Raw genomic sequence first — 17,993 nt, 5'->3', positions numbered from 1 at the left:
TTCTGGGTGAACCACGAGACATGCGTACTGTTAATTTCTGTAGGTTGCCGTATAAATATATAAATTTATAACACCTTCTAGTAATTAATTAAATATTTTTAACAGTATACAAATTTATTTTATATATATATATATATGCTAAGCTAAGCAGCTTCTTTTTTTCTTTTTTCTTTTTCTGGGGTAAATATACGCTGAGCAGCTTAGGAAAGAGCAATATTTTAGATATTAGTTTATTTTTGACATCTCTAACGCCGTTCATTTTTCATGTTTAAACTGCATATCAAGAATATGACGTCGACAAAAGATACTACCGAGTCCATACAACCATGATAGCATCAGAATGAATCAACACATTTCAAGCTGCCCTTTTCATTGTATATTATTATTATTATTTATCTGGGCATATAAAAATAATATGTTATCCGCAAAAAGAATGTCACGTAAACTAGCATCAGTTTTTTTACCGCATAGTCTATCTAGCAATTGTGAATTTGGTTTGAAACATAGGCTATATATTCACTGAAGAGGATCATTAATCTAGATTCACACGACGCATTTTACAGACAAGGTTTGCAGTCGGGAAATCAAGCTGATTTCCTGATTCTGACCTCAAAAGATCTTTCAGCTGATCTCTTGGGGTGGAAAGGCAAGTGTGGAATGTGGCAAGTACTGGAGGTATCGGCATTGATAGAGCAGAGAGCACATTACTCAGATACTCGATATCGACCGACAGCTGTTGTGCTCCACGATCCGTTATGTACTGTATCCCCCTCAACTGCTCCATGTAAAGAGCAGTGGCTCCCTCTGCAACCTGCATTTCATAGAAACGGGATTGAAACCAAAGTTCTCTTTTCTCTTTTAACCTAAAGACATGATGCAAGAATTTATAGCAGTAGAACTTTCTAAGGACCATCTAGATTCTAGGCATGTTAAACATCGGAGTAAAAACACTTGGACTGTCAAAAAGCCGATCATCACAAACATGTTATGAATTGAATAACCACTTTGCAAAGCTCATTAAGAGAATCAGGCTGAGCAACCAAAAGGCAATTCAGATCTAATATTTGCGAGAAACCTATAAACTTGACAACAGTAGTTGCTAAATGCCAAGCAATTTGATGCCTAACCACCAGATATAAACGGAAGTCCGACTTTAACAAATGGAGGGCCAGGATTATTAAAAGACTGTAAAAATCCTTGGCCAACAAAAGTTATTTTAATAAATTGTACGCTTAAATTCCTGAAATTTTCTTTTTTCTAGTTATTTCAGACCCACAAGGCTCCTAATTACCATCAATAGTACAAACTCTTATGTGACAGACATAAAGAGAACAAAACACAACCTAGTCTTCCAGATTAAGGATTATATTATAGGTTGGTACCTTGAACATCCATTCCGTTGCAAAGAACTGGGCTTCATCATTGTTGGCATCATTGTTAGAAATACCCTCAGCAAGGGGATCCAACTGTTGGGGTAAAGTAAGAAGATATTCACCAACACTGGAGATATAGCTCTGAGGATACGCACTGAAGCTTGGTAGAGGAAAAGCACTATGTTCCTCAACTGCAGACCATATTGGCAAGCGAGAAACATCACTGAGGCGTTGTCGTACTTTAGAAATGAGGACATCATATACAAGTTCATTTACTGTGTCAGAAAATGCAGCAACTCTCTGAGATGCAAGTGGAAGCGCATGAAACCGGGGATCTTTAGACTGCAAAATCAGAAAAGTAGAACATTATACTATGGCATAAGAATCAAAAGAAAGAGTTTATTACATACATATAATAATATATCATAGAAAAATCACAGCTAATGTTGAGACATGGATCACAACAACAATCCAAGTTGCACCTCTTAATTATTCAGGCCATTGGTTTGGAATTAGAAACTCTGACATTATTGCTTTTACTAGTTCTCAAAAGCTTATGGGGTAAAATTTCAAAAATAGAAATGATTAATACAAGCATAAAAATTTTGTAAGCACCATGCCAAAATCTTGACCCCATGTTCTCACCAGGGGATGGTAAACCTATTAGTTTCCTCTACCTGATTTAAAAGATTAAAGAGTTTTCGAGCCTTCTCACGAACATCAAGAAGCCGCACTGTTGCCATATCCAAGGCAGCCCTTCCACCCAATGATAGTTCCTCATTTCCATCTTCACCAGCAACATGTGACTGCTTTTGGTCCACGCTCGAACCAAATACTGAAACAGACAGATTTGTGCTTAATCTAGCAAGAGTAGCTCGCAAGGAAGCTTCAAAAACAGAGGACCTGCTAGTTAAACAATCTGAAACTGTAAGTATCTGCAAAGCGCCTTGGACAATGGACCATTCCTCCTCATTTGAAATCAAGTCAACTTTTCGAGCGGTGCTTCCATCTTTTTTGTCTGATCCAATTTCCTTCTTTAGACCAACAGAATCACTAGCATGATCCACTCCACAGACAGTTCTTAATGACTTCAAGGTCTCTTGCAAGGTAGAAATATATTGTAACATTACGTCATCAAGTGCAAGAACTAACTCATCTGCCTCAGAACCACCAGTAAAGCTGATGCATCTCTCAACAGCTGCTTCAAGAAGTACAATAACTTGGGGGATGGACTCCTCCATTCTGCGAACAGTTTCACTGAGTTCAATTCCCTGGGCTCCCACACCGCGAGTAACAGCTCCCCTTAGATCCACCCCAGCAATCTCAGAGAAAAGAATAGCACGCTCCATTTGTCCATACCTAAAACACAATGCTCAATCATTAGTCAACAAATGAAAACAGGATACAAAATCCAGCATGAAACCATGAAAGAATCACCTAGAATAGATTCCTTATAAAATTCTTCAAGAACTCGAAAGTTAATAAGTTTACAATTTCTTACCTTTGTTTATATGATTCATAGGGAAAATACACTGCCTTCAACGTATCCATTAAAACCCGGAGATCAGAATCTGAAAATAAGTGCTGAATATTTCTTGCAAAGGTCTGAGTCAAATTGTGTAATTCAATCAAGGCTTCCACATGTTTGCTCTGAATCTTGATTCCCTTTGGCATATCACCAGACAAAATATCTAGTATACCTGAAAAGTTATGAGGAATAAATAGACAAGATAATAAGGAGCTGCTTCTAAGATGAAATCATATAGCTGAAATTTTTAATTTGTGCAATAAACTAAAATAACCAAAAACACAAAAATAAACACATCAGGCTCTTAAAAGACTCAAAAGAAAAGCATCTCCTCTTTCTTGTTGTATAATGCACAACTATTCTCAGATTAGTTAAGAGGCAAACTTAAAATTTCTAGAGCCATCAGTATGAATGGTCATGTGCCGGCACCTTGGGATATTGGACTTGACTCAAAACTCATTTTCACAACCTAGACTATTCTCTTCCTCCTAAAAACCTAAACTTGCCATTACTTTTCCTGCTTCAGAAAAGTAAGTTAACATCATCATAAACTATTTTAGTACAAGTCTCGTCATTTTTCAGCAACTATTTATTATTTGGGGAGCAAACGTAGCTGACTGCTAGCATATAGAGGAGAAAATCCAGTGGTTATGCTTTGTTGACAAGACTCTACAGTGGTGGGCAGGGGCATATTTGGCCATAATACTGCAACATGATAGTAGAATAGATGTTTCAAATGGTCCAAATTAGTATGAGATATAAGAAAACCAAACATGTTAATGGGAAGAACAAGACTGACATTTCAGTTCCGAATTTCCAATTCCCATAAACATCAAGATTAACTACAACTTGAGGACAAAAATAATTTACCATCTCATGCTTCATAGCCTGGCAACATTTTTTAGAAGCCATGTATTTTTAGTACAAAAAGGTTTTTGTTTTCAAGAACTATATCAAAAGTCACTTAAAAAGCCAAATCATGAAGTAATGGCACATACATATATCTATAATATATAAAGAGCAGAACTCTCTGTTATCAGGTCATGGATTTAACACTATCAGAAAATATATTACTTCTACAGAGTAGCCATAAAGAAGCCAACACAACCTTTTGCCAATGCTTTTGTTTCAGGAACAGCATCTCCAGTTGCAAGGTTGATACGTGAAACAAAACTCGCTCCAATAGCTGCCATTGTCTCAATCAGCAGCTTCGGTACAAGAGTTTTATAATCCTCTGGGAAAGCAGCCATGCACCTGCAAGCAACAGTTTTAGCTAAATCTCTTAATTCCACAAATGAAAACAATTACATATACTAGCAACAATAATGCATGCACTCTCAATGCCATTCCCTTTCATGTAACAGTAATATAAGAGTAAAATATGTTATTGTGAACACGATGAGTAAACATTATCAAGAACATAAAACAGACTGAGAGATTAACATATTTACTTCTTAAATAAATAAACCATTAGAATCACTGACCTAACTTATTAATATAATTATACCATTGTAAACCCGCACATTCTCAGCATGGTTGGTTTAGATTTTACTGCAGCCTAAGTCATAAGTAAAAGGCATGAAATTTTGAACTCAGGGACCTATAATCAAAGGTTCAAACATCTATATGAATAATGTGAAAAACTTTTATGGAATCAAAAAGTATGAAGAGTACCATTTCCATTCTTGTTCAAGATAAAGTAGCAGCTCATCATAGAAGCTTGGCAACCAACTGGTGAATGATATTGTTGAAGAAGTTGATTGAAAATCATTACTACTTGAATGTCTTTCAAATTCACTCCTATCATTTGCGTGCCTATTAGTGCGCTGTTTCAATTCAAAATCTTCCCAAAGCTGCTTTATGGGCTTTAGGTGAACTTTTGTATAATGTAGCTCTAGTGACTTGAATCTTCCAATTCGAATGAGAATTCCCCTCAAATTTTGAGCAACATCAATCTGCACAAAAGACACTAAAACTACTAAGCAATCTATAAAAATGTTTACTGAAACAAGGAGCTGAGGATCAATAAGCCAAATTCATGAGAACTTCCAGACCTTGCGACTAGCTAATGCATCTGTTAAACGTGGCTGCACCATTCCATCTAGCCTATCCTCTAGCACCTCAAGTTGCTTCCTCACATTGGCGAATTCAGCAACCTGAAATGCAAACGGTTGGAAATTAGATGATAGAGATAGAAATAAGTAAAAACATATGGGGAAAAAAAAAAAAAAAAAAGAACCAAACAAATAAATCAAACCATAAAACCTAAAAATCTGAAGCATAATGTGAAGGTGACCAAGGAAAAACATTACCTCTCCAACGGCAGACAAGCAATGTCTCATGTTGGCCAAGGTTTCTGCAGCTCGCGGAAGATCACCGCTGGCGAAGACATCTTCCACAGTAGAACTTAATTGAGTTAACCCAGCAGCATCCTGTTGTGAAATTTAAACACAACCATATCAAAAGGAATACAAACTCTTTTCTAAAATTAATTGATATGAGCTCCACGATCCACATATAAAAGAAACTAGAATAACCATTAATCTCTCTACCTGCAATGTCTCATATGCAGCTTCCATTCTCTGCTTGACCGTATCAACTTTAGCAAGCGCAGCAATTGATTCTGCTGATGATCCTTCCGCCTACAGATTGGAACAAAAAAAAGCATCACATAAAACGTTGATAGCCATATAAACAACCTCAAAATGCCGAAATTCTTGTTTCTTTCAAATCTCGAATATTTGGTAATTCAACAATCTCAATTGCTCCAAGTACTTTAAATCCAACACTGCCAACCTAAAATTTTCTTCAATTTCCAAGCACATTCAGCAATTAAGTCCATAGCAAGACGGAGACACATAAGGCGTACCTTCTTGAGCTGCTGGAGGATGCCGGAGACGGCGGAGCGGAGTGAAACGGCGTCGTCGCGGAGTCGGATGACATCACGGGTGGCGCGTGGGACTCGGAGGAGAGCTGCGGCGCTCTGCTCCTCGAGGGAGGCGGAGATCTCCTCCGAGACCATCTGGAGTTTCAATTCCAGATCGACCAGGTGGTTGTCCACCGAGTCCTGAGGATGCCGAGCCTGACACACCGAGTTCACCCACTTCTTCGGGTCGAAGTTCTCGCCCGAGAATGGGCCTAGATCCAGCATCATTGCTGGCTGGGAAACTGAGTCACCCTTCGAATCGGCTTGACTGAGGAATCTCAGAGAAATTAATGGCAGGGAGGGAGGGAGTTTTCAGTTTTGTTATTTTCTTTGCAGTTGAGAATTGAAGTTTTTACAAGTTGCTGTGAATGAAAGGGGCCGAAATGTGATATCTGAAAGATTTGGGGTGGAATTGTAAAAACGGAATGTGGTCTGCTTGGCTATAAGGAATTTTTTTTTTTTTTTCCCCTCACTGTTTTTATGATTATTGGAAAGACCGGCAAGAGTTTGAGGGCCAGATGCCTACAAAAATAACATTTGTAGATCTGGCAATTTGGGTCATGATACGGCGGTACGATTTAAAAACGATACAGAATAAATGGATTTGGATTTATTATAAATATGTTCGGATCATAATCGAATCAACCCGTTTAACAGGAATATTAATCGTGTCATGACCTGTTTAATTCGAAATTGATCTATTACGACCCATTTATTAAACGTGTCAGTTTCAATCCGACACGATTATACACCTATTACAACCCATTTAAATTTAATTTTAAATTAATATTTTGTCACTAATATAATATTTAATAACTAAAAAATATTATAAATTAAAAATTTTATAAAAATAATTTTCTATTACTAATTTTTTAAAAACAAAAAATACATCTTTAATAAAACAAAAACATAAAAATAAAAAAAATAAAAAATTTGGGTTAATAGATTAATTTTTGGGTTAACAGGTTAATAGATTAGTTTTCAGGTTAATAGGTCAATTTCAGGTTAACAGGTTAATAGGTCAACACGATCCGTTAAAATAATCATGTTAAACAGATTGTGTCGTGTTGACTTGTTTATAAACAGGTCGGGTTAGTGTTTTAGGTACCTGACACGATTAATAAATGGATCATGTTCGGATTAGATATTTTTGACACGATTATTAAACGGATTGACACGAACACGACCCACGAACACGAATTGACAATTCTATTGTAAGCCCAATTCTCAACTTGTCAGGTGTGGTGTGGTGTCGTATCATTTTGGTTTTTGGTTTTTAGTTTTTAATTTTTTTCTGTTTAAATATTTACTAATACTAATTAAGATTAACTAAACATATCAAATAACTATAAACATTGAGTATATAAATAAAAATTTCAAAAAAAAAAAAAAAACAGTAGCATTTATTTTCTTCCTCCTTTAATTTTATAATTAATTGATATACCTCATAAACTTTAATTACTACTCACAAATATTTTTAAAAATAAAGAAAAATAAATATCCAACAGTCGTTACTAAACCATTTGGCAAACACATGGATTTTTACTTTTTGGTTTTGGATTTTTTTTCTAATTATGTATAATTTGCTTATCTTAATTTTTTTTTTTTGGTGAAATACTTAAAAATTTTGTTAGTATTTAATTAATTAATAGTTAAAATTTGTTAAACATTTTAAATAACTATAAACATAAAAAATAAAATAATATATTTATTATTATTTTTTTTTTTGTGATTCTGAAGATAATTGAGACATGTAATAAACTTTGATTAAGCTTAATTAATTGAAGTAAGCAAGTTACATAGGATTAGATACTAAAGAACACAAAATTATCCAAATACAACCCAATCAACTGCCGCCAGCCATATCAATTTTGTTCAAACATCAAAAAGACAATTGGGATCTCAACTTGCAAACACTGAAGAATAATCGTCCAAGCTATAAATATTTAACTCAGCATCATCTCCAAAGCATTAAATATCTAACAACACCTCTAATAGCTTCTTCTGTTGCCACTGTCACAGCCACATGAGAGAAAACTGGTAACAAAAACAGCTTTTTAAGGACCATCCTCCTACCATAGACAATGAATTTGCAGAAAATGTTGGAATCCTATTCATCCTCCATTTGTTTTTTTATTACCCTTTATTTAGACAGCTGAACTTTCATCCATCGTATGTAAACTCAACATGAGCCGTACATTGCTTAGCTACAAGTCATATTTAGCAAACACAACAAAATCGGGTGAAAGAACACACAAAAACAAGACGGTCGTCAATTTGAATTAACTTCGCAATATGGTAAATCAGGGTCAATTGAAGCAGTTTTACAAACCCCAAAAAAGAGAGCATTGGAAGTCATTTACCAAAGACTACTTTCATAAATAAAATTAAAAAAAATAACAAATGTTGAAAACATAAAAAGGCAAGGCCGACAATAATATTATAATTGTCAATCATACAAAGTTTTCTGCAATGAATACAAAATTGTCTCCAGTCAATTTCAATTGCATTTGGTTTCTCATTTTCCATATGGTTCAGCAAAGTGGAAAGGTAAAAATTAGTTCCCCTGCACAAACAAGCCCTTATTGAGAGACTCTCGTTTGTCAACTACTCATAAAGACGGACCATCAAGTTTTTGCAAAGTTACCTGCCATTCAAAATTAAGAGAAGTACTCTTCTACTTAGCAGATTCTAACCTTCAGTTACTTCCTGTCACCCACAACTGCATATCTAACACATGCAATAAGGAATGACCTCAAATTCCAGAAAATTCCATGCAGAATCCGACGTAATTTCTGCCAGAAAGTCATTCCAATACGACAAAGACCAAATAATTACCAATAACTTCCTGAGCCATCCTGATTTTGAAATTGCTACTTAAGAATTTACCTTACTTTCGAATGACATGATTCCACTGGTCTATCATCCCAGTTCTCATGTTCATTGGCCTTCCTATTACTGCTTAAATCACAAAACATTAAAACAAGTATGAAATTCTATACCAACTACTTATAAGCTTTCGTGGAGAACATCCATTGACCATCCAAATTCTCTAATCGGCATCTCCTGGTTCCTCCAGGGCTAAACATTTGCCAAATAACCAGGCACTGTACAGAATGGTTTATACTGAAAACCGTATCTTCCGTTATTATTGTTAATATTATTTTTTGAGCATAGATGAGGTTATAATCCATGGTAAGAAAAAATGATCAAGGAGGTTACGACAGGATAAATGAGATTTGCATGTTACCTCATTAAATGAAAAAATCAATATCTCTCCAGCATCTGTCTCGGGTATTCATATAATTTGAAGTCTGATTTGTAAAATATGTGAGGACAAAAAACAAAGAGCCAAACGATTCCCCAAATAAGGGATACGAGACTCTGAAAATCAATGTTTCAGAGAAAATGCATAACATAGCCCGTAAATAGATTATTTTGATAAAAGCCTGTAAATAGATTATGAAAGAGAGTTACAACAATAAAATTATACCTACCTCCAACCCTTTTCTCCATTAACAATATTGATGAAAGGGAGATGATATAGTCTCAACAAAGCTGTGATAAGGACAAAAAAGTTTCACCCATGATGACAAGTTAACTCAAGGCTCCAAAAGCACATGTTCATAAAACTTTTGAGATGTAAAAGATCTACCTCATTAAATTTCAAAGCTCAGACAACTATCTACAAATTTCACTAATACGGGCGAACTGGACTTCTAGATGACCTCCTGCGACCATGCCTAACAGGGGAGCGTGACCTGCTCCTGTCACGGTTCCTATCCCTGCCTCCTTCTCTTCCATTCCTAGACTTCCAATCCCCGCCTCTTCCTCCATCCCGACTACCTCTACCATTCCACTCTCTAGATCTTTCACGATCATAATCTCGTTCTCGATATCTGTCCCGTTCCCTATCTCGATCTCTGTCATGATGCCTGTCCCTTTCACCCGAATCACCCCTTCTCCTACTCTCATATTCCTTCTCCCTCCGCTTCCTCCGCTCTTCTGCTTCTTTTTCCCTAGCTAATCTTTCTTCCTCTCTTGCTTTCTCCTTGGCCGCCTGAAAAATAAACATCTTATTTCTTATTCTTGAGAAAAGAACAAATTTTATTAGTAATTTACTCATTAAAGTAGAATCACCTTGAACTCACTGATGAAATCCCGAACCATGCCATAACCAATATGCTGCTTTCCTGTAACATGAGATTGTGTCCTCTCTACAGCATCATTGGCTACAAGAAAGGAACCACAGATCTCACAGAGGGCCATCTTCTTCTCCTGTGCCAGCATCAACACTTTATCATTCTGGGGCAGTTGAGTCAAAGCTGTCTTCTCAGCATTAAGAACATCCACCTGTAATAGTCAAAATTTCAAATTAATATTTAACATGAATTGATTTCATCATCTTAATAGAGATTGCCATGGTTAATCACTCAATCTTTCATCATTGGTAACCCAATGAAGTTAACCAGACAGAAGCATATTCTGGAAAAATGCGAGTATTTTGGAACCAAACAAGTAGACACATACACAAATGAACCGCAAAACAAAAATTAGGCAGCATTTCTCGAACCTTTCTCATGAGTGCTTCAGCTTCATCCACTTTTCCAGCTTCACCAAGAGTTTCCACTTGTTCCAGCAAGTTCTTTATCTTTTCCTCCAGCACCGATAATTGTTCAGACTTTTCAGCTGTCAAGGGAGTTGCTGGTGCCGGTTCTACTTCTTGAGCAAGGCGTTCCCGACCACGCCTCACCCTTCTGTCCAAGTCCATCACCTGAAAGTGGACATAAATATTGTAAAGAAATAGTACTGATAAGTTACAAATTTCAGATGTTGAAGAAAAGATTTGAAACCCACCAATTTCTCACAGAACTGAGCTAGGTCAGCTTCAAATTTGGGCACATAGGCATCATGCCTAGGGGACTTCTCAAAACTAGAATCACAAGCATATCAAAGAGATGTTAAAACTGGAATAAAATTTATTGGTATCATATCAAGAGAAAATAAAAATAAAAATTTGGTGCAGGTTTTGAGCTGGAGACTCATCAAAGAAGTTCCACAAAACAACGATAAATGAATTATAGTGTAAGATATTCAAAATGTAGTACTTTTTGAACTACAATTTTAATTTACATTTATCAAACTACAAAAGCACACAATTGACAATGGTATGCAAGGCTTTTAACAGATTTGATTTTTGGGACAGTGAAAAACTTTAACTTTCTAGTGATTATACAGAAGCCGTATCAGCAGCAAGATACTCAACGATAAGAAAAACATACAGAGCAATATAATCAGCAATCAGGTTACTTAAAACTTGCCAATGACATTCCTTAACAGCATCAAAGTCAATATGAAACAGTAAAAGGAATTTGTTCTACCAACAGAACAATTAGATATAACCCAACCTAAGTTCAGTACGAGTGTCCCTCTTAACACATTTGTTTTAGAATATGAAACATTAAAACCCAAATTGTAACCCACAACAATAACAACAAAGCAATGATATAGCTTTAAATGTTACAGTTTGCATACATATATCAAATAGATTCCCATACCATACATGCATGAATGGGAGTTGAAGGACATAAAACGGGAATGAAACATAAATTATAGAACCCTGCTCTGAAATTCAATTCAAAGATGGCAAGATATTTACTTCAATTCATTTACCAGTTTAAAGTTACCTTGCTTTTCCTAAATATGAGTAAGACCAAATATATTTCCATATTTGTTGCAAGCTGCCTTATAAGCGCTTTCTACTTTATTACCAATTATAGCAACAAAACAAAGCTTATAAAGAGTTCGATAGCCACAAGGAGCAGGGATATAAACCTATATGAAAGAAACAGGCCAGTAAATCATGACGCTAAACCAATTACTTTAAGCCAGTCACTTACCATACAAGTGTGTGAAAAACTATTTTCAAAATAAATTAAGCCAACAGCTGTTAGCTTCCTTATGCTCAAATGGGTTTCTCCACCGAAATAACAGTTGTCATGAAATTGAAGTCTCAAGTAATTTAAATATTGGAAAACATGATCGAAATATGGCGCCACATAATTTTTTCATGGACCATTCATGCAGCAAAGAGATATTTATTCGTCATATTACAACACAACCAAGTAATCATCCCACTGAACAATTTTCTGAATAATAAAGGATAAATTCTTCTTCACTTCTCACAAGGATCCGACCAAAATGCTTAGATCAGTTACCTCAAAAAGAAAAACCAGCAACAGCTAAGCACACCACGTGTGTAAGGCATATTAAAGTTCCATCCTACACCACACATATGAAGCAGCTAACTTATATACATATAAATAAGAAAATTTACATTTTCAGAACAGAAAGAGAGCACCCAAATAAAAGCTTGTGAATCTCAAGAAGTGCTTTACCATCATAGAACGAATTGAAGCATTACATATCATGTTAAAAACAATTGACAAACATAAAAACATCATTACTCTTGAATTGCATGCAAGCCAGGTGCATACCCAAAAAAAAAAAAAAAAAAAAAAAAAAAAAAAATCATAATCCTGTATCAAAATCTTATACAGCGGGTGCAGTTATTTAATCACCTTTCTTTCAACTTCTGATCATGAATCCTAGGGCATGGTCCTGGGGCATTAGAAAAAGTTAACTGTTAGCGAAACCATAACCATACACTCTTTGAAACACTAAAATTAATGCTACGTTTGATTGCAAAGAAAATGCAGGAAATATAATAAACAAGGCTTTCAATTTCCAAAACCAAAAATAACAAAAGCCACATGTTTATAAGAAAACTGACAATCCTCCTCATTCCCCATGTATTATGATAAACTTTCTCGTCATGAGCGGTAACTCAATAATTGGATTATTTTTCTTTCCTTGGTTTTCTTGGAAAACCGCATAGAATGTTGAACAAAGTACAAAATGGATAAGAATTCTACCACAAAACTCACCTAAATCACTCCGCGTATTGACAAAAAGATCGTGCGGACAAAAACGAACCATGTAGGCACCACAAACCTCCTTATCATCCCACGTAACTTCCCTGTACCCCTTTCTCTCTTCCTCAGTCAGATCACGAGCTGGAATTCGCAAAATCAAACAGACAAAAACAAAACATTGCACTAACATCAAAACCAAACAGAGCCCCCAAAAAAAAAAAAAGTAATTCAAACAGATACTAAATGATGGAAACCATTAGACCCATTATCTAACACCCAACAGATAATCAAATCGAACTGATGAAAACAATAACCATACTTCAAATTTTTCAAAATATCATACCCAATTGCAAGTTGAACAAACGCACAAAACCAAAGCAAAATTGTATAATACATGGATGTGCTTGTTTGTGCGGATTAGTGAGACAAACAATGAATTGGAATTCGACGGGAAATACCTGCACCCATGAGTTCGTCTAGCAGAGCTCTCTGAGCGTCCATGGCTACGGTGAGGATTCAAAATTGGCAGAGAAAATAAAAAGAAGCTTATTAATTTGGTGAGGGAGCGAAAATCGGGAATGGGTTTAGAGTGAGAGTGGTGAATTGCAGAGCAGTTGGAACAATTTGGCGATTGAGGATTAGGCCCTCTAGGGTTTGGTCCGAATTAGCAAACTTAGCTCGAGACAGGAGATAACCAGCGAAGGAAGCAAGTGCTCGCTAACTTGGAAGCGGAGGTGCGGTGAAATTACGAAAAGCAACATATAAATTTATATATAGAATATCTTTAACAAAATATATAATTAAATATATATATATATATATATATATAATATTTCTTTTTTCATTTTTACATGATAAAAGATATGCTAGTACAGTTACATATCAAATTATTTATGATTATGTGGGTAAAATTAAGAGCAGTTATACTAATATAAGCTACATGAATTCAATTAAAAAATGCTGGTGCAATTATTGAATTTAAAAATTCTCCTGCTTATAATACATTAGAATATTAATGTGAAATCCTATAATTTTAATATTTTAAGAAAGTTATGAATAATAGGATTTTTTATTTTATTTTTTTTTGGCTGAGGGATTTGCATTTCAAATTATAGTTAGAAAACAATAATTTTGTTATTAAATTGTCTATGGATTGACAATTATGCTATAATATTTGAAGTTACAAATTTGGGATAAATAGTAATTTAAATAATGAAATTGGTATTAAGGTAATGGCTTAGAGACGCTCAACTTCCCACTTGAGTATAACAAAGCCACTTTGTCATGGTTTGTTAAATTTTGAAAGATATACTTTAACCACATTTTTAACAATATATGACTTTGTCATTAAAAAAGAAAAAAAAAAAGGAAAAAAATACAATATATGATTTTTGTATATTGTGCCCCCATTGTAGCTGGCGTGTTGGTAATCAATCAACCTATGAACAGTTTTAGGATATCAATGCGCATCATCACATGGCCTATTGGTGAAAATAGGATAAATTGCCCATCATGACGTGACTTATTATTGAAATGCAATATGGTTCGTCGGATTTATAGTACAATTTATTACAATTTAGGTTTTGTTTATATGGTTTATTACATTTACCATTCATATTTCAATTCGAGACAAAACTAATGTTTGTCTTACGTATGAATATATTATTGTTTTGATATATTGGCAATTTAATTCTCACTTTTCAATGGATACTTGGTAATGTGGTAAGCTTTAAAAATAATTGTTAGGCTTAATAGGATTTTAATTAATTCATCAATTGAGACGACACATTAAGTATTTAAAATGTTAACAAGTTCCCCTTTTATATTAGAAATATATACTTAATAAATTATCACTCAGTATTTAGAGATATGTATATATATATATATATATATATATATAAGTTTGTATTTTAATTAAACTAGTTAATATATTATACATCACTTGCAATACATTTATATATAAGCCTGTTGTGATGGGCATGCATTCACATCTATACCATAGTGGGCATCTATATCCTAAGGTTGCCAATGGTTTGACAAATTATATGTAGTGCTAAATTGGAAACGGCATTTCATATCTTTAAGGAAGGCCATTTTACGAGAAGGCTTGCATTTGCAAGTAATTGAGAATGTTTAATTGATAATTAGACAGTGTCGAATATTGAAGAGCTTATGGACTTTTGCATCAACGTGAAACTTGAATTTTGCATTGATAACCTGAAAACCAAAGAGTTTACTATCTTTATTTTGTTTGGAAGTGTAGAAATGAAATATTTTTTTAGGGAACCGATCATCCACGTGAAGAGATTGCTCACTTCAATCGTTTGGTGGAAGATTTTATAGAGGAATCTAAAGACGCAAAAGATGCTATTTCTTTCTCTAAGGACTATTGGAAACCTCCCTTGAAGGACACTGGTGGAAGATTAACTCTGATGCTACTTACTCCAATGGCAAAGTTGACCTCGCTTTTGCTGTTAGGGACTGGAGAGGAAACCTTCTGCACACCTTGCTTCTAAATGCAGGTCTTGTTCATCCCCTCTAGAAGCGGAGCTCAAAGTGATTTTGTGGGTGGCCAGAGAAGCAACCGATCGGAATTAGGACAATCTTGAATGGTCAACTGATTCTGCTCTAATGGTTGAAAATTTTTCCAGCTTAGAAGATCCTTCTGGTTAGGATACTAGATATGATTTCTTGTTTCTGCGATCTTTGTTTTCTAAGTTTAACTGGGTTTTAAGTTGGGATTCCAGGACTACTAATAATTTGGCAGATCGCACAACCAAATTAGCTTTTAGTGATGAGCTTTTCAAAATGCTGTTCAGGCGGCTCTTCTCTTTTATTTTTTTAAAATTCCTTTGATAAGGTTGCTCGTCAGGATAGCAGCTCAGTTGCTACTACCTGACATGAAGTCTTCTGTTGTATTCATGCCTCTTTTTTGGTTAATATAACATCCTTTTTAGCTAAAAAAAAAAAAAAAAAGATGAGCTTTTTTTTTTTTTAGGTGGACACCCTTCGTTTTGACTCCCTTCCTAGGAGAATTATTGATGTTTTCACCTTTGATTTGTTTAGTGACATGTGCTCTGCTCCAAATATGGTAAAACAGAGTAGAATAGAGGAGAGAAAGGAAGAAATAAAGAAAGAAAGGGAAAGGAAAAGAACGTAGATTTCTCATTCATAATCCCTATATTTACATTTTTGGAACTCATATATGCTTTGCTAACATCTACAACAACTGCTCCTAACTTGCTATGATTATTGTTCACTTCAATTGCTAAGGACACATCAAAACCTATGCAGGTTGCATGGGTCATGCATGGAAATGTGGGAACGTGTCTGGGGAAGAGAAGAAGGTGCATGGAAATAGGACCCGATCCTATCATTCCCTCCCCCTGAGTGTATCCTTGTCCGCAAGGATAAAATTTGGATAAAGTTTCGCAAACCTCCGGGCATTTTCCCAAGTAGCATCCGCAACTATAGTACCCTACCACTGAACTAAAATCTCTGTTTTTGGACTATATTTTCCCTGTTGAGTAACTCGGCTGTCCAATATAGCTTGAGGTTGAGGTAAAATTGTTGCTTCATCAGTTGTCGATGGTAGTAAAGGAGATGAGTTTGGCAATTGTCCAACTTGTTTTTTTAGCAAGCTAACGTGAAAAACATCATTAATAGTAGCTATTGGGGATAGCTCTAAACGATAGGCCACTGGTCCAATGCGTTCCAATATCCAGTAAGACCGAAAAAATCTTGGTGATAGTTTGAGAGATCGACAAAACACAACTGACCTCTATCGATACGATTGTAATTTCAAATAGACATAATTGCCAATGTCAAAAATTACCTCCCTATGATTTTTATTTGCTTTTGTTTTCAACCAGTCCCGAGCAATTATTAAATTCTGGTGCAACTCCTTCAAAATTTGCACTCTATCTTGAAGTATTTCATCCACAGCATGTACTTTAGTGGTGCCTGGCACATAAAAGAGTAGTGTTGGGGGTGCAACACCATCTACTGCTTCAAAAGGAGAAATCTTAGTTGTTGTATGGGTAGAGGTATTATAACTGTATTCAGCCCATGGAAGCCAATCAATCCACTTCATGGCTATTCTCCAACAAAGCAACGAAGATATTGCTCTAAAGTGTGATTCACAACTTCGTTCTGTCCGTCTGTCTGGGGATGGTAACTGGAACTCATTTGAAGAGTTGTCCCCTGCAACTGGAACTATGTCTTCTAAAAGAGGCTCATGAAGACCCTGTCTCTGTCACTAACAATAGAAGAAGGAATACCATGCAGTTTCACAATATTTTCAATAAACGCTTTTGCTATTGTCGTGGCTATGTAGGGGTGTTTCAAGGGAACAAAATGAGCACACTTTGTTAAGCGGTCAACCACCACCATTACCATAGAATAGCCTCGAGATAAAGGCAATCCTTAATAAAATCCATAGAGACTTCGGTCCAAATCTTGGCTGGAATAGGAAGTGGTTGCAAAAGATCAGCAGCTTTAACACATTCGACTTTACATTGTTGACAAATTGGACATTCCTTAATGTATTCTTTGATCATGGCTCGCATCTTTGGCCAAATAAAGTCATTTTTGACTGTGTTGAGAGTTTTGTGATACCCGAAATGGCCACCTATAGAAGTAAAATGGGCTTTTGTCAAGATTTTAGGTATTAAATGCGAAGTTTGACTCAAACAGACCCTATCTTTATGGACTCAAACTCCATCTCGAAATAGATAAGGTTGAGTTGGAGTAGAATTGTGAAGCTCTTTGTATTACGGGTCTTGTTGGACTTCTTGCTGAAGGTCTTTTCACCAATCAGGATTCAGCAAGAAGATGGCTTGACAACAAATTTGTCCTATACGTGACAATGCATCGGCCCCTTGATTTTCTTGCCCTTGTTTGTATTTGATAAATAGTCGTAACCCATGATTTTAGGCAACCATCATGTTTATGCTGGAGTAGTGATACATTGTTCCATCAAATACTTTAGACTTCGTTGATCTGTCCGTACCGCAAAGGGCTTCCCCAACAAATATGGCCGCCACTTCCGGATTGCTTTCACGATTGCAAACATTTCTTTCTCATATGTGGATAGAGACAAGGCAGATCCCTTAAGTGCTTCACTGAAAAAGGCTATTGACTAATTATTTTTTGTCAATATTGCTCCAAGTCCAACTCCAGATGCATCACTCTCTACCACAAAAGATTGAGAGAAATCTGGAAGCTATAAC

The 17,993-nt window shown here is 35.5% G+C and overlaps 2 protein-coding genes across 12 annotated transcripts; both read right to left on the bottom strand.

Moving 5' to 3' along the window:
• Nucleotides 1-341: 341 nt before the first annotated feature.
• On the bottom strand, nucleotides 342-6,218 carry LOC107414342 (conserved oligomeric Golgi complex subunit 7). The gene is made up of 10 exons (XM_016022453.4): nucleotides 5,771-6,218; nucleotides 5,454-5,543; nucleotides 5,214-5,333; nucleotides 4,956-5,057; nucleotides 4,576-4,856; nucleotides 4,010-4,155; nucleotides 2,875-3,073; nucleotides 2,051-2,732; nucleotides 1,383-1,715; nucleotides 342-811 (listed from the first exon to the last, which is right to left on the bottom strand). The coding sequence occupies exons 1-10, from the start codon at nucleotides 6,053-6,055 to the stop codon at nucleotides 533-535; spliced, it is 2,517 nt and encodes an 838-aa protein (XP_015877939.1). The 5' UTR covers nucleotides 6,056-6,218; the 3' UTR covers nucleotides 342-532.
• Nucleotides 6,219-8,233: 2,015 nt separating this feature from the next.
• Nucleotides 8,234-13,510, bottom strand: LOC107414229 (uncharacterized). Of its 11 annotated transcripts, XR_007239571.2 has the most exons (10): nucleotides 13,221-13,510; nucleotides 12,775-12,903; nucleotides 12,409-12,448; nucleotides 10,685-10,760; nucleotides 10,401-10,601; nucleotides 9,968-10,180; nucleotides 9,483-9,887; nucleotides 9,325-9,385; nucleotides 8,722-8,785; nucleotides 8,234-8,622 (listed from the first exon to the last, which is right to left on the bottom strand). XR_007239571.2 is itself a non-coding variant. In XM_016022337.4 (8 exons), the coding sequence occupies exons 1-7, from the start codon at nucleotides 13,261-13,263 to the stop codon at nucleotides 9,525-9,527; spliced, it is 1,065 nt and encodes a 354-aa protein (XP_015877823.1). In that variant the 5' UTR covers nucleotides 13,264-13,510; the 3' UTR covers nucleotides 9,261-9,385; nucleotides 9,483-9,524. The 11 variants fall into 11 exon arrangements, 4 of the variants coding, with proteins under 4 accessions (XP_015877823.1, XP_015877822.1, XP_015877824.1 ...); XR_007239566.2 differs by having other exon boundaries at nucleotides 8,717-8,785; nucleotides 9,325-9,887; XR_007239567.2 differs by having other exon boundaries at nucleotides 9,325-9,887.
• Nucleotides 13,511-17,993: the final 4,483 nt, after the last annotated feature.

Source organism: Ziziphus jujuba, chromosome 8 (assembly GCF_031755915.1).
Source record: "Ziziphus jujuba cultivar Dongzao chromosome 8, ASM3175591v1".
NCBI lineage: Eukaryota > Viridiplantae > Streptophyta > Magnoliopsida > Rosales > Rhamnaceae > Ziziphus > Ziziphus jujuba.
Note: the sequence above shows the minus strand (reverse complement) of the source record. Positions and strands in the feature narration are given on the sequence as shown.